This window comes from Gymnoscopelus braueri, assembly GCF_963280865.1.
Source record: "Gymnoscopelus braueri genome assembly, chromosome: 24".
NCBI lineage: Eukaryota > Metazoa > Chordata > Actinopteri > Myctophiformes > Myctophidae > Gymnoscopelus > Gymnoscopelus braueri.
Window position 1 is genome coordinate 16067931 of NC_137626.1, and position 21139 is coordinate 16089069.

A 21139-nucleotide genomic window follows, 5' to 3' on the forward strand; every position below is an offset into this window, starting at 1 on the left:
ATAGAAGTCTTGGCTATAGCAGAGTGGTCTGGTGCAGCGCTAGTATATACTATATGCACTGCAGTTGTGCAGGGCTGGACTGTATATATTAGCCAGGGCCTTGCATTCCTGCAGAAGGTTAAACTGCTCCCCGGCATGATTTAATACTTACTTGTCTGTGTTGCTTATGAATTCCAGAGCCCCCTGACACCCGTGCTTGTGCTAGTGAAGGGAATATTTCAACGTGTGTGTGTGTGTGTGTGTGTGTGTGTGTGTGTGTGGGGGTGTGTGTGTGTGTGTGTGTGTGTGTATTGTTAGTCCACCGGCTCTGTGTGCCTGAGGTCAGGTTGCCGATGTTTCTCCAAGGGCCGACACACGCGCACGCGTGTGCGCGCACACGCACTCGGAAAGAAAGAAAGAAGGTCACAAGGTTTGAGAGAGGGATGAGAGAACTGGTGATGAGAGTATGTGAGAGAGAGAGAGAGAGAGAGAGAGAGAGAGAGAGAGAGAGAGAGAGAGAGAGAGAGAGAGAGAGAGAGAGAGAGAGAGAGAGAGAGAGAGAGACACACAGAGAGAGAGAGAGACAGAGAGAGAGAGAGAGAGAGAGAGAGAGAGAGAGAGAGAGAGAGAGAGAGAGAGAGAGAGAGTGAGTGAGAGAGAGACAGACAGAGAGACATAGAGACAGAGAGAGAGGAGAGCCAAAGGTTGGCTGAATGATTTCATGAGTGGTTGGATTTGAACAGGGGAAGGTTTGGAGGTCTGGGGGATTTCCATGAAGCTTTGAGAGCCCTCTGTCAAAAAATCCAAACCATTTCCTATCTCTCTCTCATCTCTCTCGTTCCCTGGGTTCTCGTGCCGTCTTTCTTTCGTTCATTCCATCTGCTTCGTTCTCTCTCTCTCACGTTCTCTCCTAATGTTTCTCTTTCACACACCAATACCCCCCCCCCCCCCTCTCTCTCTCTCTGGTCCACATACTGCATGCACATACTCCACCACAATGTGCACAATTTTGAGGTATTTTTACTTTACTATTTCCAATTGTCAATACTTTTACTTCTACTCCACTACATCTCAGATGCAAATATTGTACTTTTACTCCACTATAATTATTTGACTTTAGTTACTAGTTACTTTGCAGATATAAATTATTACGTTATAAAACATACAAACACATTGAGTGCCAGTCGCGTATATCTACGCCAACCTACTTAATTGTGCAGTGTGCCAGTCGCGTAGATGTACGCGAAGTGGTGTTTTTTTTTTTTTTTTTTACTCACAGGTTGACTTTTCATTGTAGGCCTCGTTCGGTACGACACATTTCATTGTAGCACCACCGGAAACGGAATTATCCGGGATCCGGAAATTCCGGATCCATCCGCTTCCACTCTAAACCGGAAACTAAAAGTCGATTTTCTCGGTTGTTGCTTTTCTCATCGCTGATCGCTGTTTAGATGAAACCGCTGTAGCTTCAAGATGGCAGATCGGAGATCGAAACGGTTTTCGCTGGCCGTTTCACACAGATCCCCTGTGTGTTTACAAACAGTTGAACGCGCGATTTTAACGGATTTAGCGATGTCTGTGGCGACGTGAAAAAAACAAAAAAAACAACAATAAATCGCTGGCGCTGGGTGAGTACGTTATGATATTAAACTCTGGCATGGAATGTGTTACCACTTTAGCCCTACTTTATAGATATCCTTCTTACATTAACCACTTGAAACCTAGCATCCCTATTCTGAGGAGAACTTTAGCCAAAAATAGCCAATCTACAAGCTCACAACGCCTCGTGCTGCGAGGCGTTGTGAGCTTGTAGATCGGCTATTTTCGGCAAGTGGTTAAATGTCTGAAAATACACATTAACATGAATCCAACACTGATGACAGTGCTGTCAAACAAGTCTATGAAATCTATGGAAAAGTTGAATCTGCGACGCAATTTCATACAATATGTACTAGAAGTGGGGGGTCCCTTGCTTCATCGCTTTTCTCAGCTAGGGGTTCCTTGGCCTGAAAAAAAGCGTTGAAGACCCCCCTGGTCTATAGAAAAGCAATGGATGTTGGAGGTGCACACCGGCGTTGGATATGGTGGGCCGGTGGGCCCGCATGCTGGCTTGTGGCCAGTCGCATGAAATGCAAATAAACAAGGAGAGGCCAGCCCAAGAAATCACATCACACCAAGAGTTCAAGTATTACGCTACATTATGCCCACTTTAAGGTGATGTTGAAGTTCCACAGAACCTTGGCTGTATATTGTAGTGTAGATACCTGGGCATGATATACGTTTAACCCCATTAACCCATTCAGGCCGGGGAACGCATCTGTGTGTCATTTTTAGATAGGGTATTAAAAAAAAGCTGATATACAAGCTCATAGCGCGGCACTGAGGGACCTCCAAATATTATAATATAAGGCAAATATTTGAGTCAAAAATGTCCCCCTTTAAAAATATATATATATTTAAAATATTTGCATTATATTTTATTTACAAAAGATTGCAGATCTACAAGCTCGTAGCGCGGCACTCATATCTGCTATTTATGAATAGCCAACCAATGTGCTATATATATACTGTATATAGCTGAAATCTAAAATGACACAGATGCTTTTCCCGGTTTGAATGGGTTAATAATGTGTCTCAAGCACTACACATCAACATGTGTTCTTATATCGCCTCAGTGGGCGTAAAAACAGCCAATCTACGAGCTCACGACGTGTCACGTTGCGACGTGTTGTGAGCCCGTAGAACGTCCGTTTTCGGGGAACGGTCGCCTATTTCCGCTGAACGTTCGTTCGCCTATTATGAAATGCCCAGAATAGGGACGCTATAGGCTTCATTTGGTCAAACCCCAAGGTCGTCTTTGCGTAAACCAAACCGAGACCTCATATAGGATTTCCTTTTAGAAGCCCTGGCCTCCCCAGACCAAACAGCCTGACTCTCGCCTGAACTCTATCTACGACGGCGACTATCAACAATAATATCCACTTTCTATGTCCAGAAAAGGACCAAAGTCATAAACCTATAAGCCTGGGTGTTGGTTTTGAAGTGTTTTTCCACCGCACATATGATTACACACAAACCCAGTTGGTAACTTTATCCAAAAAAGGGGGGACTTAGAAACAAAAACAGCTTGAGTTATCACAAAACCCCGCGGTGAACTGTGGACATCCGCCGACACGTGTGTTATAGCACACAAAAGCGAATACGCAGGCGTTGCTCTTGTGGCGCGCGTTACCGCTTGTGTCGGGAGTGTTCTGAGAAGAAGAGCGTGGTTTACTCTGTCAGCCGTCAACATGATGAATGGCTCCTAAAAATTGTTGATTTATGGCCAGGAAACGGTGGGAAACCATGCGGCAGACGCAACGCAACCATCAAGGCCCTGGAACCATCGCTCGCTGAAAAGGAAACCGTCTTGTCTCTGGCCAAAAAGGTCTGGTGTTTCTGCAAATGTTGGGAGTTTTTTTCAGATTTTTTTTTTGTGCTATCGGTCGGTTTGCCCCCGCCAAAACTAACTGAAAACACTTTGTTCGGTCAGGTCCTTTGCACACTGGTTAAAAATGTTCTCTTGCCTTGACCTGTTTAACAACCTCACTTTTGAAGGAAAAAAAGACAGTCTGTAGCATTGTTTCCTTTTTCTCAAGATGCATGTTTGGCATTGCTATGCTTTATTCCAGAGAGAGAGAGAGACAGTGAGAGAGAGAGTGGGGATGACCAGCAGAAAATCCCCTGGGGTCGGATTTGAACCGGGGTCAGCTGCAAGAAATATAGCCGTAAAAAACAGACAGCACAGAATTAAAACTGAACTGAACTAACTATACAATCTACATACATTTACTGTAGTAGAAATCAAAGTTGATTGTTGTTCACATTGTTTTAGTGCTACCTGGGCAGGAATCATTATAAATGGCTTCTGTACTCAGTGGCGAAAGATCTGAACTTGGCGTGTAATTCTGGGAAAGTGAAATGGCTATATCCATGCTATTTAACACTCAAAAATAATGGTGATAGCCAGTAGGCAAAATAGTCAGTAAAATGATGTAAAATGATAAACCAGTCCTGCATGCATTTTTATATATGGTCATAACATGCAGTGAAACATGCAATGAAAGCAGTGAAACCTTGACCACGGATCACAGAAGCAACTGATAAAGATGAACACTATTTTAAATATGTGTATCTGTCATCTTGATGCGGGGGTCGATTCAGTGGCCAGTGCTTTCTCACTGCAATAAAACTGACACGAGTTCATATCGAGTTCATTTGACTCCCTTCGCCGTATGTTTATGCTCGCACGGTTCACATAATCTCATCAGATATATCAAATGTGATTAGTTGGCGTTGGTGTATTATGAATAATACGCTTTGTTTGATGTCATTTTCCCCTTTGTCGTTTCTTTTTGCTCCCTTGCAGACGGGCAGAAGCGGAAAAAGTCACTGAGGCGGAAGCTGGACTCCTTGGCGAAAGAGAAGAATAAGGACAAAGGTATTACAGTCGGTTTCTCTTCTCACTGTGCTCTCTGACACTCACCCAGCCAGCAGTGGTGTAAAGTAACTAAGTACAATTACCTAAGTACTGTACTTAAGTACATGAACTTAGTTACTTCCACCTCTCCCTCTCTCTCTCTCTCTCTCTCTCTCTGTGTTGCATGCTTCAGAGAGTGACGGTGCATCTCACAGCCGGTTCCCTTACAAGGAGTCCCTCCACTTTAGTGAAATATAAACGTCTATGATCCCAGTAAACAGAAACAGTGTTTTTATAGCCCCGCCGCTCGCTCACCTGCCTGAGTGGAACGGGCGGGGGGGGGGGGAGCATATATACTAGTATACTGGCCCCCTCTGAGGAAAGAAAGAAATTACCCACCCCCCCACTGTTTTTCTGTAAATATATACTTTTACTGCTCCCGGTATTGTATGTCTTTATATGTCTTGATGAATTGAATACACAGGACCACAATGGAAACAAGCCCTCAGGGAATTTTTGTGTTATCCTTTTTAGCATTATTGCATAACTGTACCTCTGTGCTTTTTGTAAACTGTTAATAAGAGAGAGAGAGAGAGAGAGAGAGAGAGAGAGAGAGAGAGAGAGAGAGAGAGAGAGAGAGAGAGACAGAGAGAGTTGTCGGGGGCGCAGATTCTTTGTAAGTAGCGAGGGACTGGAAAAAATAGCAAAAAGAATGCCAGAGGAACTGACCAATAAGGACTTGTGAAATCTGTACTTTGAGGCTGAGTGCTAATCTCAGTCAGTGGTGGAAGAAGTACTCAGATTCTGTACTTAACCACTCAAAGCAAATAAATAGCAGATCTACAAACGCGTCACAATGTCACGCTAAGATAGTTTTTTGGCTTAGTTTTTTTTGTGTAGACGGAGACAAAAACTACGTCCAAGTACAGAGCCAACTTGTGTAAAAAGTACAAAACTAACGTTTTCAAAAATAGCTCAAGTGTTAAGTACTGTAGGACTTATTTGGGTTATGTTTTGTAATACTAATTAACCTGTAACTAAAGTTTGCAAATAATTGCAGAGTAAAACTTACAATATTTACCTCTAAGATGAAGTGGAGAACACGTGTAAAGTATTGACAAATTAACGTGCGTAAGTATAGTAAAAGTTCCTCAAAATTTTACTCGGGTCCAGTACTTGAGTGAATGCACTTACTTTCTCACCACGGATCTCAGTTCACAGAAATTGAACAAGTGTTGCCTTGACCATCACCACCCACAGTAAATAAAAACATAGAGGCTACAGGAAATGACATGCTCAGTGGGTACACACTGCTCTAGCCCAGTGGTTCTCAACCAGTGGTCCGGGGACCACCAGTGGTCCTTGAGGGGGTTCCAGGTGGTCCCCAGCTAAATAATGGAGAGTTGGTAACCAAATGGACCCTTAGCTTTAACTCTTGAGAGCGTAAAATGAAACCAAATGGTTTCATTTCATTTTATGCTATCAAGAGTTAAATTATTGTTAAACATCTGCATTACTTAATTAAATAAATGTTTGCCTGTTGTCTCTTCTATGGTACCAACATCAATACAGCATGGAATTGTGGACAAAATGGTATCCAACGACAACAACATATTCTAAGTTTTGGGTCTGAGAGGCTAAATCTCATCAAATGGTGGTCCGTGGCTCAAATGCAGAATAAATAATGGACCGTGATATGAAAAGGGTCATGTTGACATCTCCCGTTTCATCATTTTTGGTAGCTTTTTAGCTGTCTGAACACATTGAAAGATTGCAGGAATTCATTGCTTTTCTAACACTTGACCACATGAACTTTAGCGTCTCTATTCTGGGCATTGTGTCATAATAGGCAATATAACACTTTGTTGAAAACAGCAGATCAGCTATAATTGGTGTAGAGACAAAAGGACAGACCCATGGTGGATCCTAGTCAACAAAGTATATTATACTGTAGGGTTTAAGTACATTTTCAGTTTATTGTTGATAGTTATCATTGTCTATAGCAGTGGTTTTCAAACCTTTCTTTATTTAATTTTAAGGACACCGAGTTTGGTAAGAAGTAGACCATGGAATCCCCCATAACTCTGAGAGTTACGGAACTGTAAGGGTCCATTTGATTCCTAACTATCAATAATTTAGCTCCCCTGGAACCCCCTCAATGGCCCCTGGAGGTCCCCGGACCCCAAATTGAGAACCATTGGTCTAGAAACAACAAATTGTTTATGATACAATCCATATCGAGGTGGAAAATTACTGTCCGTTTTGGTCTTTCTCTGTGTTTCTCACAGTTGTCATGCATGTATTTCACAAGAATGTGGGCCTGGCATGTCCAAACGGACCATGGCCACCATTCATTCCATCGCCCTGATTCATTGTCTATGATGTCAAGATCACTGTTTTGCCATAAACACAGTGAACGAGAACAATGTCACGGTAGAAGCAGTGGTTCCCAAACTCTCATTGGATCTGGGCCTGCACTTGAACTAATCTTTCAAGATTTTAAAGATTTTTTTTTTAATATATACATTTCTTAAATGTATATATTAATGTTATATTATTATTAAAACCTTAGTGTTTTGCCAAGTATTTGGGGGCCCACCCATTCTGAAAACGTTTAAAAAAAAACTTCTTACGCCACTGATGGCCAACAAAAACTAACTTTGGCTAAAAACCCCAAAACATGCCATGCAGTTTTCACATTCACCGATTTTTGCCCCAGTGACATCACTGGCATAAAATGTTCATCACAAGTTAAATAGCGTTTCAGAGACACACAGCAGACCGCCTTGTGTGAAAAGGGCTGCTAAATGGAACTCTATACGCCTAAAACAAACATACCAGAGGTCATGTTGAAAATCATGATAGTGTCCCTTTAAGAGAAAATGAAAGACTGCTACTATCACTAGTAGTGAGTTTGCTTTACTCTGCACAAGTACCCGTATTGTGTGTGTGCGTGTCTGTGCATGCGTGCATGTACAATACTTTTGAAGGCCAAATGCAGTGGTGTAAAGTAACTAAGTACATTTACTCAAGTACTGTACTCAAGTACAATTTTGAGGTACTTTTACTTTGCTGGAGTATTTCCAATTTTCAATACTTTTACTTCTACTCCACTACATCTCAGAGGCAAATATCTTACTTTTAGTCCATTACAATTATTCAAAAACTTTAGTTACTAGTTACTTTGCAATTATCAATTATTATATTATAAAACATACAAACAATAGCCCTATTTTATACCTAGGCTATTTGAAAATAGCCGATCTACAAGCTCACAACACAACGCATCGTGACGCGTTGTGAGCTTGTAGATCTGCTATTTTAGATCTGTAGATCTGTAGATCTGCTTTTAGATCTGTAGATCTGCTATTTTCAAATTTTATTTTCAAATCTACAAGTAGATTAGTAACTAAAGTTTTCAAATAATTGTAGTGGAGTAAAAGTGCAATATTTGTCTCTGAGATGTAGTGGAGTAGAAGTAAAAGTATTGAACATTGGAGGCACACCAGTAAAGTAAAAATGCCTCAAACTTGCACTTACAGTAAGTACAGTACTTGAGTAAATGTACTTAAGTTACTTTCCACCACTGGTGTGTGTACAGTATCGATGCCATAAACTGCCCTAGTTCCACCTGACAAACACCAGCCCTGTGTTTCACTTTGAAGCAGGCAGAGAGGCCAACAGTATACTTTCGTACAGTATATATACGTCAACTAAAATGTAAACCTAGCTAGCAGCGCTCTTTGATGCTCCACAGCCACGGTAACTCAAGCTTCCAGCGGCTGTGACCGCACTGCGGCCCGAATATGTGCAAATTATCCCCCTAATATTTGTTTTAAACCGCCGGGAATATGACCAGATGGGTGTGTTTTTGTTGTTTTTTTTATATATCTGGTCAGACATGGAGAAAAGTGCACTAAATTGACTTGACCGCGGCCGTGTTGTCTTGCACTTTTCTTCGTCTAAAATATCTGGTGCTCGTTGTGTTGTACTTAACCTACTTAAACCCTCCTATATGCTTCGTTATCCGGGATCTCTCAGGGGTCTATACTTGGTCCCCTTCCTTTTTTTTTACCCTTCTCTACACTGAATCTCTTAGCCAAAACATGGCGGTAGCAATTATTTGAGCCTGGGATTATCAGATCCTGTGTTGAGGGTCACAGAAGAATAGCATGCACCATTGAAACAAAGTAAGACCAGAACCAGACAATTAAAAGGTTTGATTATTACAGTCTGCTTGAGGTGTAATGCAGCTTTATACGTACTAGCAACCAGTGGTACATACGGTATATACTGAAATTCATCTTCTCCTCCTACAGTAGACCTCTTCCCAAGTTCCTTATCAATGCTTGCAGTATTTTTGTACACACACACACACACACACACACACACACACACACACACACACACACACACACACACACACACACACTAAGCAGCACCGACAGCACTCATGAGATTCAGGCAGTACTACTTGTCATGCAGTTAGGTAAATGTAGATTATCAATGGAAGAGTATAGGGAGACCACCTCCAACCACGGCAGATGTGTTAGTTATAATGTATAAACATACTCTACCACACAGACATTCATTAAAATAAGTTCTAGACTGCGTTGACATGAGGTTAAAAGTTTGGGGGGTAAGAATGTGGAAGGCACTTCTGTTTTCAATAAATGTGTTGTTGAACACACTAGAGCAGTGGTTAGAATATGGAGATACTGTCAGAGGTTTCTGCCCGACAGCAACAATATAATGATGGGGGATCAAATCTAGAAACAACACCGGGTCTGTTTTCAGGCCAAGGACCCCCTAGCTGAGAGAGAGATGAAGCAGGGACCCCCTCTTTATTGTATAAAATTGATTAAACTCTTTTTTTTTAAATTTGGACTGCTCATTTTTCCCTCTACACCAGCGCTACTCAACCCGCGGCCGCATGCGGCCCCAACGCAGCGTCTTGGCGGCCCCCTCATGGTCAAAAAATAAATAAAATAATTTTAAGCACAGGATAAAAATATACATTTCCGTTCAAATATATGGGTTGCTAAAACATTTTTCAAAAACAAACAGACAGACATACATACAGGTGCGTCAATTGTTACAGGTATAATGCATAGTTTTCTATGCATTTCGGGTTTTTGGGGGGGTTTGACCCCCACATTTTTCCGGCCGCGCGCCCAGGATAGGTGTCCCTTATTTCAATCTCTGGGAGTTGGCAACCCTAACCTTGCCATACCTTAGCTATTGCTGAACTGATGCCACTGGACATACACACAAAATAAACTGTAAAATAAAAATAAGCCCCCCTGTAGTAACTCTGAGGACCCCCTAGGGGTCCTGGACCCCCTGTTGAAGACCCCTGCTGTACGGTACGGACACAGAGCCCATCAGCTCTGGTTTATGTAAGCCTTCCACACTGGGATGGGACGAAACGGCCATGAAAGCGGAGAGAGTGCAACAAAAAAAAAAATCTGCAGTGTTATTGTTACCATAGAGGTTCAGTGAGGACGGGAAATATGGATATATGAAAAAGCTGACATCCCCGCTAAGCTAGATAAAATAGTGTTTTGGCCATGTGTTCTGCAGCGAAGCGGTGCGTGTTATGTGGCAAGGCACGCTACATGAGCCACAGTGTGTGTGTGTGTGTGTGTGTGTGTGTGTGTGTGTGTGTGTGTGTGTGTGTGTGTGTGTGTGTGTGTGTGTGTGTGTGTGTGTGTGTGTGTGTTTGTATTTCTATACTAGTGAATGTCCCCACAAGTATAGTAGATAGACAGTTTCAGAACAATGTTCCTCCTCACAAGAGAAATGTTTTTCGTTTTTTTTAATGGTAAAAAAATATGTGGGGAGTTAAAGGGATAGTTCACACAAAAAAAACATATTTTTTTCTATCGATTAGTCATCAAATTGGTCATCAAATGATTGGCTTAGGAATGCGAAAACTAAAGAATGTCCATGAATTCAAGGCTCCATGGGGTGACTAATCGATAGGAAAAAAAGTCATTTTGGGGGTGAACTATCCTTTTGAAGGCTTACAATAATATTGTAATCCTTAAAAAGTATAGTTCACCCCCAAAATTACTGAGGAAAGGATTAAGGTTGGGGTTAGGATTAGGATTATAGGCATTTAGAGGTTAGGTTTAGAGTTATCATTGTGTTAATTGTGTACGCTATGTTGTTTTTAGCTTTTGCCTTACTGTTAAAATTTGCATTCTTAAAAATCGCTATCCTAAAATGTTGTCCTCACAAGTATAGTAATACAACGGGGTGTGTGTGTGTGTGTGTGTGTGTTACATGAACCCATGTTGCTGTCACAGTGCGAGCCTGCGGAGCAAATCCACCGTGTCGAAGTGTTAGTGGTTGTGTTGCTCACCGACCACATCCCCCCTTCCCCCTCCCTCCCTTGTGGTCTTCTGAAACTCAAATGCCTTCACTTGTGACACACACACACACACACACACACACACACACACACACACACACACACACACACACACACACGCACACACACGCACACACGCACACACACCGCATATGCATGTACAACAGAACAGCTGGACTGCCTTTTCTCATCTCGGGCTGTATGCTTGGTGCATAGCAGAACGTGTGGCCTGTGAAGGCATAGTGGGATATGTGTGGTGGGCACACGTGTGTGTGTGTGTGTGTGTGTGTGTGTGTGTGTGTGTGTGTGTGTGTGTGTGTGTGTGTGTGTGTTTCATATAAGTGGTGCATCTGTGAGCATGTGCAGAGAAGCAGCAGGGGAACATAACATTTGAAAAAGATTAACCGCATGAACCCTCTCGTGTCCCCATATTCTCAGGGATGAATATTCACCGAAAATAACGGATCTACAAGCTTGTAGATCGGCTATTTGATTTTAGAGTAGCGGGGGAAAAATGAACGGGTCTTCTAGACTCCGGTCAATGAACCCATTTGGTAAAAGGAAAAAGGGAAAAAAAAGATTGAGCTTTTCTTTTGTTATAGTTCTTTTTCATGAAGACATGCAGATATTGTGATCTCTGATTAGTGTACTTTTAGAGCAGTTGTTCTCAATGTGGGGTCCTGGGACCCCCAGGGGTCCTTGACGGGGGACCAGGATTTACATTTCTTTTCTTTTATCTTTAAAAAATGTTTGAAAATGTTTGGATATTTTTGAAAACTTTTTAACGACACAAATCTTATATGGGGTCCCTGGCACAAAATATCTTCAGATGCGGGTCCACGGCCAAATACATATTAATTTGGAGGTCCTTGTCCCCTAAAACCACTGTTTTATGGGACAAAACCACTGTTTTAGGGGACAGACAGACATACAGTACTATCCTTATACTGTAACCGTGTGTTATCCTTGTAGCTTTAATGTCTTACTGTACCACGTGCTGTTTACATTTCTGACTAATAAAGTATTCAATCAGTCAAGTTCGGACAAAGCCTGTTCCAGACAGCTTGGCCTCGGGCCAACGAATGCCGTAAAGAGATTTATATAGGGGTCTGGTCTGCATTATACCACATTATCACCTTTGACCTCGAGAGTGCTCAGCCGCTCTCTTTAAACAACAGCTGAGCATGGGAAACATGGCATGCAGCGAACAGAGGAATGACAGAGCGGGCACATCATGATCACACACTGTAACTTCATTAGCTCTAACATGTCTGGTATGGTGCACCGTTGCCAGCTCTTGCGAGAGAAGTAAGCAACGAGGTCTATGGAAACAAGCCCAAAAGAAGCAACTATAGGCCACATGAGCACTTTAAATATAATACATCGGCTATTTGAAAATATTGTCTATTTTCATTTCATTTGAAAATAGCCGATCTGCAAGCTCACAACACAACGCGTTGTGAGCTTGTAGATCTGCTATTTTCAAAAGAAAATCTTGGGGGAAAAAATTTAATATTTTGAATATTTTTACATTTTAACAACACAAATCTGGTATGGGGGTCCCTGGCACAACATATTTTCAGATGGGGGGTCTATGGACAAATACATGAAAATGTTTGAGAACCCCTGGTTTAAACGGCATTACAAAACAAGCCCAAATAAGCAACTACACTTTAGAGACGAGCCCAAAAAACCTGCAACCCGCAACTACCAAGCGACTTTACAGAAAAACAAGCCCAAAGTCTGCTTATAATAAGCAGACATGGCAACGCTGGTCTGGTGACGAACCGCTTCTAAAAAAAAAGTTGAGTCAACTCCAAACTTGTTGGGGAAAGTCTTCATCAAAGCTGCCGTTTTTGTACTTTTATCGCCCATATGCAGAGATTAGCTGTATTTTTCCAAGTGCGGGGCTTATTGGCCGCCGGTGCCGATGTTCTGCGATGTCTTATTTGTGTTAAGCAGCTGTATAAGTAGTGTTTATCAGACTTTTTTTTATCAGGCCGGGTTTCGATGGTAAACATGTGTCGCGGGGCCGTTTAATGACGTCGGCCATAAAATATGAACTCCAGCGGAGGAGGTCATTAAGGGTTTCATTTGAGACTGTCCGCTGATTCTGTAAACAAGTATTTCGTCGCTGTCGGGCAGAAACCTCTTATCTCCATATTCTAACTTTTTCGAGTTTTTTCTCAATACTTTTGATGCTTTTGCATTTGAATCCTGAAAAGTTACAGTTTGGGATATTTTGGATATTCGAGGTTTCCACCCAACAGAGACGATTTGTAGACCAGTGCTTCTCAAACTGTTTAACTTCAAGTCAAGGACCCCCATAATTCTGAGTGTAAAATGTACATGTAAAATGTCCCTACCTATGTTGAATGCACTTATTGTAAGTCGCTTTGGATAAAAGCGTCTGCTAAATGAGTGTAATGTAATGTAATGTAATGTAATGTAATGTAATGCACACTCTCAGAGTTGACCTGACCTGTTAATAGTCCATTTGGAAGCCCCTCAAGGAACCCAGAGGGTCCCTGGACCCCAACTTGGAGAACCTACTGTTCTAGACACTTCCAGTTACTTGCCACCTTTCCCTTCCCTTGTGGTAGTTTAATCACATCAATCTGGCCAGTCCCTATTTTGGGCACAAAACATTTTTGGATGGGGGTCCGTGGCCAAATACATTTTGGGGGGTCATTGGCACGAAAAGGTTTGAAAACTACTGCTTTAGAAGGCCTTTTTTTTAGAATTGGCCTCAGGTCTTAATGGGTTAATTGGCTAACTTTAACCTATTTTCTCTCAATCACGTATCCCGCCCCCCTCCTTTCCTTTCCTTTCCTTTCCTCTCCTCTCCTGTCCTCTCCTCCCCGTTTCATTCCTTTTCCACGTCACTCTTCTTTCCCTCTCTTCTTCCTCCTCCTCCTCCCTGCCAGAATGTGTTCCCCAGGCCTTCAGCATTCCTCTGTCCCAGGTCATCGCCAACGACAGAACACACAGGCAGCGCCAGGACAGCTTTCGCCAGGACCCGCATCAGCGTGAGGAGCACAAGGACCCGTCCGACCTGGTCTCCTCAATTTTACAGGTATTTTACCCCAAAACACTAATTCTCTCTCAAAGTGGGGTCTGGGGACCCCCATGGGTCCTTGAGGTGGTTCCAGGGTGTCCCCAGCTAAATTGTTGCATCGTTTATACAGCATTAAAATCATTTAACCCACTTTAACCCTACATTGGCTATTTTGTATTATTATAAATCTTGAAAAAATGGGGGATAAAAACAAAACAAAACAAAACAAAACATTATAACAGCACACAGATGGGGATCCGCAGTCGTACACATATTAATTTGGGGGTCCTTCACAAGAAAAAGTTAGCGAAACACTGATCTACTCTACAGTATCTATCTGTCTGTCTGCCTGTACTTTTTCATGAGACACCAAAGGCCTGTCCACACCAATGCAACTCCATGCAACTACTTGCAATCATTGTCCCCAAATGGCTCACAACGCGTCGCGTTGCAACGCTTGTAGATCTGCTATGTTTGGCAAATGTTCCACCCCAGACTATGGATGCTGGGGTTCAAGTGGTTAACAAAAGTGCCATTTTAAGAGTTTTAAGCAAATTCATATCGTAAATAGCATTTATTATTTTGGTCACAACGATCGTGACGTGAAATGTTCATATCGTCCCATCCCTAATCTCACTCACAGATGTGTGTTTTCCACTCCCTGTCCTGCAGTTTGCCACCAACAAGCGTCCGTCCACCAAGGAGCTGTCCAGCAGCAACTCGTCCCTCAGCTCCACGTCGGAGACGGCCAACGAGTCCACGTCGCCCAACACGCCGGAGCCCGCCCCGCGGGCACGCCGGAGGGTGAGCCAACATTCTATAGCTATACAGCAATCTGTTGAGGCTGGGGCCCACTTGGTGGGCCGTGAGGATATTGCAAGTGGGCCCTCAAATAATTTATATATATATGATTTTGATGTAAAACAAATCATGTGATTTTTGTCTCGTAAATAAATAGGAATTAAACGCTAACTACGGTATGTTACTTCCATCGAATCCAAGCCGGAACACAATCGATTGATTGATCATCACAATAAACATGCTCCAAGAGTGCACGTGGCCCACCCATCTGTCCGTTTAAAGGAGAATTCCGGACTTTTTCTTACCTTTTATATAATATTATATCCTAGGACGAGTGGTACAGTAGAAAAAGCCTGACCGTACGCTCAGGTTTTTAGCTGCGGTGGACTCGGGATGGAGTTATGATTTTTTCTACTGGATGCCGTTTACATCCACGTTGTGTGTGTTCTCCTCCTTCCTCCAGGGGGCGATGTCGGTGGACTCCATCACGGACCTGGACGACAGCCAGTCGCGCCTGCTGGAGGCGCTGCAGCTCTCCCTGCCCGCAGAGACGGCCAAGAAGGAGAAGCACCGCGACAAGCGGCTCAGTCTCAACCCCATCTACAGACAGGTGCCCCGCGTGGTCGACAGCTGCTGTCAGCACGTGGAGAAAAACGGTGAATACCCATGTCACGTGGTATAGCCCGGTATAGTTCTCAAACGTTTTCGTGCCAAGGACCCCCAAAATTATATGTATTTGGCCCCGGACCCCCATCTGAAAAGGTTTTGTGCCAGCGACCCCCAGAAGAGAAGAGTTATGTTTTAAAAAAATGCTTTTATAAACATTTTCGATATTTTTTCAAATATTTGCAAAAATAGCAGATGTACAAGCTTGCAGTGAGCAAGATGTACAAGCCGTGAGCTTATATAGACAATAGTTTTGACAAATAATTGCAGTGGTATTGCCCGTTTAAAATTATCGCTGTGAAGGTTAAATCTATGCCTTTTTTACCGTTTTGGATTTGATTTGGTAGATCTAAACCATAATCTGCCTGATCGCCAAAGCGGCACAACCCTATAAATTAATATCACAACATTTTTCCGGTTTTGGTGAGAAAATCAGAGGGAAATCCAGAAAATAAAACATGTCTGGATGTGGGCTTTAAGTCCTTAATATTTGCAATTATGTGTACCTTTTGTCAGCAGTTTGGTTTTCAGCTAAGCTAACCGTTACTCTGTCTGTTCTCTCCCCAGGTCTGCAGACTGTGGGGATCTTCAGAGTGGGGAGCTCCAAGAAACGGGTCCGACAGGTGAGGCCATCAAAGCCAGTGATAACTGTAACAACCTTTTTTTCAATTTCAAAGACCCCCAGTTTGGTATGTGTTAGCTCACGGACCCTCCCAATCCCATTTGATACCATTCTTTATCTTTGGGACACCAAATCTCTAATGTTAAAACAACCTCAGTGTTTGTGACTGGGACACATTCAATCTGCGAACGCATCTACAAATATCTTCTAAATCCTAACAGTTTTCTGAAAACCGTATGTTGCTATAATATCAGTGGTTCTCAAACTTTTTCATGTCAAGGACCCCCCAAAATCATATGTATTTGGTCACAGACCGCCATCTGAAAATATTTTGTTCCAGGGACCCCCCCAGAAGCAAAGATTTGAGTTATAAATGTTCCCTTTAAAAATACATATATATATTCAAATATTTGAACACATTTTCATGATTTTTCAAAAATAGCAGATCTACAAGCTTGTATATCTGCTATTTTTTAAAGTATAAAATAATGGTTATAGCTAAAATCTAAAATGACACAGATGCGTTACCAGCTTGAATGGGTTAACTCTGAGACACTCAGACACAACAGAGTTACAGACCCATAAGGAATTACACCTTAGCTGACGTTATAGTGCTTCTCAGATGTCGTTTCATGTTGGACCACATTTCTTGGGTCTGGTTTGCACGGAACATGAGCTAGACTTCCTCTTTAAAAAAAAATGTTTTTGCCCACAGCCCGGGCACTGGTTAGGAATCATGTCCTTTAAACTTGAATTATCACCAATGGTGGGGTGCTTTTATACGAGAAAAACGTAATTCTATCTAATAAACCTTTTTTTAGCAGGTAAGTGCCTTGCATGGTTGCCTCCGCTGTCTTTTTATGAATGCAAAGAATAAATAAAGGTGCTAAAAAATTCAACTTTTTTACTATTAAAACGCAGGTTCTTTTTTTTCCATTTCCTTAAAAGTAACGGTTTTGGAGATACACGTTTTTCTGCCCCGACAGCGACGATAATGCTGTATTTGTTCATTGAAAATCACAGATAAGACACTGAAGAGGGTAAACACACATCGATTGCCACTGTGTTACTCAATCCATGTTTACATGTCATGCGTGTGCATACACTCATGTGTGTTAGAAACTCATTAGCATTCTCTATTCAAGTGCAAACAAGCACACACTGTGTCTGTGTGTGTTCGGAAAATATACTGCGCAAACAGACGGGTGGGCTGGGTGGGGGGTACTTGAGTGTGAAGGAGAGTGGGCACGTGAATCCGTGAGAGGGCACGTGTATCTGTGAGCCAAACATTACAAAAGAACCAGTGGTGGTTCTTTTTTTAAATGTTGCAATACCACAATGTAGAAATATTGAAGATGATTTGTCATGATGACACATTTGTCACAATGTCACGCGTTGTGAGCTTGTAGATCAGCTATTTTTGAATAGCTTAAGTATAGAATATGTGTTTTGTAAATAATTACACTAATCTAACTAGCTAAGTAAAGTTTCCAAATAATTGTAATGGCGTAAAAAAGTATAATATTTGCCTATGAGAGGTGGTGGAGTACAAATCAAGTATTGAAATATGGAAATACTCAAGCAAAAAATAAAAATACCTCAAAGCCGTACTTAAGTGCAGCACTTGAGTAAATGTACTTAGTTATTTTCCACCTCAGAAAAGAAAGGCACATGCAGGCTCTTGAAAAGGGGACGAGGGCCCTCGTGATAATGAGATGTGGCGTGCAACAATGAGGGGCTGAGCGCGCCGTTAGCCAACATAAGACCTCTTCATTGATGAGGGGGTTGTTGCTTTGGGGACTGAGTATTACTATTCCTGGTACTCTGAGACTGCAGGCCAAAACAACAACATCAACAACATGCTTCACGTGTTGTTATTACGCAACGTGGCCACATTCCAAGTGGGACGAAGGGTGAAAGTTCTGGCGGCTTTACGCTTGTTGTTGGAAAGGAGGAAAGGCAAATAATATGACCAATGACATAGTTCAGTGATTCAAGGAAGGCACTTCCTCACACCGTCGTTTCACATCTGAATCATAGATGCAACGACCATAAAGTATGGTACTTTAACCCATTAAGAACGCATCTGTGTCATGTTCAGATTTCTTTGGCTATTCCAAAATATTTCTCAAAATATTTTGTTCCAGGGCCCCCCGCCCGCCCCCAGAAGCAATGATTTGACTAAAAGATCTTCGCTTTTAAAACATTCTTTATATATTCAAAGAGATATATATATATATATTTCAATGGACAGGTGTAGTCGACAAAGAAGGGTAACAAAAAAGGAATCCCGGCCCGCATTCTTCAATCGCAGTAGTTAGGGTTCAGTAGCCTCAGGAACCCATGCTTTTTTTGGGGGTTCAGTGTCTTCCTCAAGGACACTTCAACACTAACAGACAGGAGCGGGGAACCTTACGATTCCCAAGCTCTACCTCCTGAGCCACTGCTGCCCAATGACCGACGGATCCCAACGTAGTTATTGTTTAGTCACGCAAGCTCATGTTAATGCTTTACATTGGTTAAATATTTATAAAACCCACACAGACACATATTAACCACTTTCAACCCGGCATCCATATTTTGGGCATGTCATTAAAAAGGTGCACAGTTTCTAAAATAGCAAAACAAATTGCAGATCTACGAGGTCACAATGCGGCGTTGTGAGCTCGTAGATCGGTTATTTTTCCCGCTACTTTTGCTTGACACGGTCATACGATAAAGCATAAAAAATAGGGCATTCATTCATAAAAAAAACTAAAACAAAACACATATCGTCTCATTCGGGTGGAAACCTCATATGTCCAAAACTGTTACTTTTCAGGATTCAAATAAAAAGATAGCAAAAGTAGCAGATCTACAAGCTCGAAACACGTCGCTTCGCGCCGTGTTTTGAGCTTGTAGATCTGCTACTTTTGATGCTTTTGTGTGACAAAAATATGATAAAAACAATGAAAAATGGAGATACAAGGTTACTGCCCTACAGCGACAGTGATAATTAGAATAGGGTGAACACAGCATTATGTTATGGTATAATGTTGGCAGATGTAGTGGATTGCTCAACACTTCCTGTCCGGTCAGACAGCTTGTGGTTCAGCACATGCCTTGCTCAAGGGCACAACTTGAACAGGAGGGGGACAAACGCCACGCATTTTACTTTGTTCAGTCGGGTTTTCCCAGGCGATCTGGGTTAATCCATTTAGACCGGGAAAGCATCTGTGTCATTTTTAGATTTCTTTGGCTGTTAAAACAATGGCAGATGTACAAACTCATGATCTGCATTTTTTTTTGCAAATCTTTGATTATGTATCTTTTTAAAGCAAACATTTGTAACTCAAATAATTTGCTTCTGGGGATTCTACAGTGTCTTCTAAATCCTAACAGTTTTCTGAAAAACATATGTTTCTATATCAGTGGTTCTCAAACCTTTTCATGTCAGGACCTCCAAAATTATATGTATTTGGCCGCGGACCCCCATCTCAAAATATTTTGTTCCAACTTCCAGGGACCCCCAGAAGCAAAGATTTGAGTTCAAAATGTTTGCTTTAAAAAAATATGTATATTCAAAGATTTGCACACATTTTCAAGATTTTTCAAAAATAGCAGATCTACAAGCTCGTAGTGCGGCACTCGGTGCCGCGCTATGAGCTTGTACATCTACTATTTTTGAATAGCCAAAAGTATAAAATATGGATAAAGTGGTTACACAGATGCGTTCCCGGTTTGAATGGGTTAGAAAACCTGAACCGACGACCTCCCAGTCACAAGCCTATGAAGCCTTCCTCTTCCGAACCTTCAGGCTCTGTGTTTGAAAAAAAACAACCACATTAAAACTCACACGCACACACACACTTGGGTACACACACGCACGCACGCACATACACACACAGGCTGACTTCCCCGCTGGCCATACACGACCTCGTCCCCCTTCCCACGTGAAAAATAAAGCTGACGCTGTGATTTTATCTGATGTTTCGCGATCACATACATACAGGGTCTTGTTTGGATTGCCTCGTATCAATGGTGAAATACCTCAACCAAAACACGCAGGAAAATAAGTCCCTCGTTGAAGGGGAATTCCCCTTTCTCGGCGGGGGCTTTACAATGCATGGTTCTGCCGACTTGAATGAGAGATAAGAATCGGCGATTGTTGAACATGAGTGCTGCGTAAACAGCAGTGGGATGGATGAGAATCCTGGAGTTGCCGTGCACCCATGATGCAACATGCTATAGTATTGTATATTTGTCTGTCATTAAATGTTTTGATGAATTGAGTGAAAAGGACCCCAATGGAAACAAGCCATAGGCTTTCTTGTGGTTTAAAATCCTCTTAGCATACCTTGTATTGAACTGTGCTTTCCTGTGCTTTTTTTGGAAAACCGCGAAGTATTCAATCAATCAATAGAAGCAGGGTGAAAAGGCTGAGGTAGTGCGGTGTGCGTGCGTGGGATATTTAAACCAGTTTTCTCGATGTTGGGTCTATAGGGGCAACTAGGGGTCCAAATGAACCCCCTCACGGGTCGATTTAGTTCCATCTGTGCACACATTTACAGTGTAGATCGGGGTCCCAGAGAGAAAAAATAAGTGTTAAATGGGGGTCCGTAGGCTTAAAGCGGGGGGGCCCTTGAAACGAATCCCTGTATTCAACATCGTTTGTCATTATCTTTATGAACATTTATGAAAAGAGCATCTCTACCTTTCTCCCCTTTTGTGCATGTCCCTCTCTCTTGTTTATTCTCTCTCTCTGTGTGTCTCTCTCTCTCTCTTTCTGTCTCTATCTCTCTCTCTCTCTCTCTCTCTGTGGTCCAGCTGCGTGAGGAGTTTGACCGCGGGGTGGACGTTCAGATGGACGAGGAGCACAGCGTTCACGACGTGGCCGCCCTCCTGAAGGAGTTCCTCAGGGACATGCCCGACCCTCTGCTCACCAAGGAGCTCTACACGCCCTTCATCAACACCATGAGTGAGCAACACACACACACACACACACACACACACACACACACACACACACACACACACACACACACACACACACACACACACACACACACACACACACACACACACACACACACACACACACACACACACACACACACACACACACACACACACACACACACACACACACACACACACCCCTACTAGGTTACTAGGTTTCTTTTCTGCTTTGTGCCATCT

The 21139-nt window shown here is 42.4% G+C and overlaps 1 protein-coding gene across 1 annotated transcript in view; it reads left to right on the forward strand.

The window, feature by feature from the left end:
• The window catches only part of LOC308080824 (rho GTPase-activating protein 6-like), a 106823-nt gene that overhangs the window by 64616 nt on the left and 21068 nt on the right, over positions 1 to 21139 (forward strand). Inside the window, exons 3-8 of the mRNA XM_080422842.1 lie at positions 4388 to 4459; positions 13742 to 13890; positions 14545 to 14676; positions 15137 to 15329; positions 15907 to 15962; positions 20768 to 20918. Of these exons, the coding sequence (XP_080278968.1) occupies positions 4388 to 4459; positions 13742 to 13890; positions 14545 to 14676; positions 15137 to 15329; positions 15907 to 15962; positions 20768 to 20918 (753 nt within the window). The remainder of the gene's footprint in view (positions 1 to 4387; positions 4460 to 13741; positions 13891 to 14544; positions 14677 to 15136; positions 15330 to 15906; positions 15963 to 20767; positions 20919 to 21139) is intronic.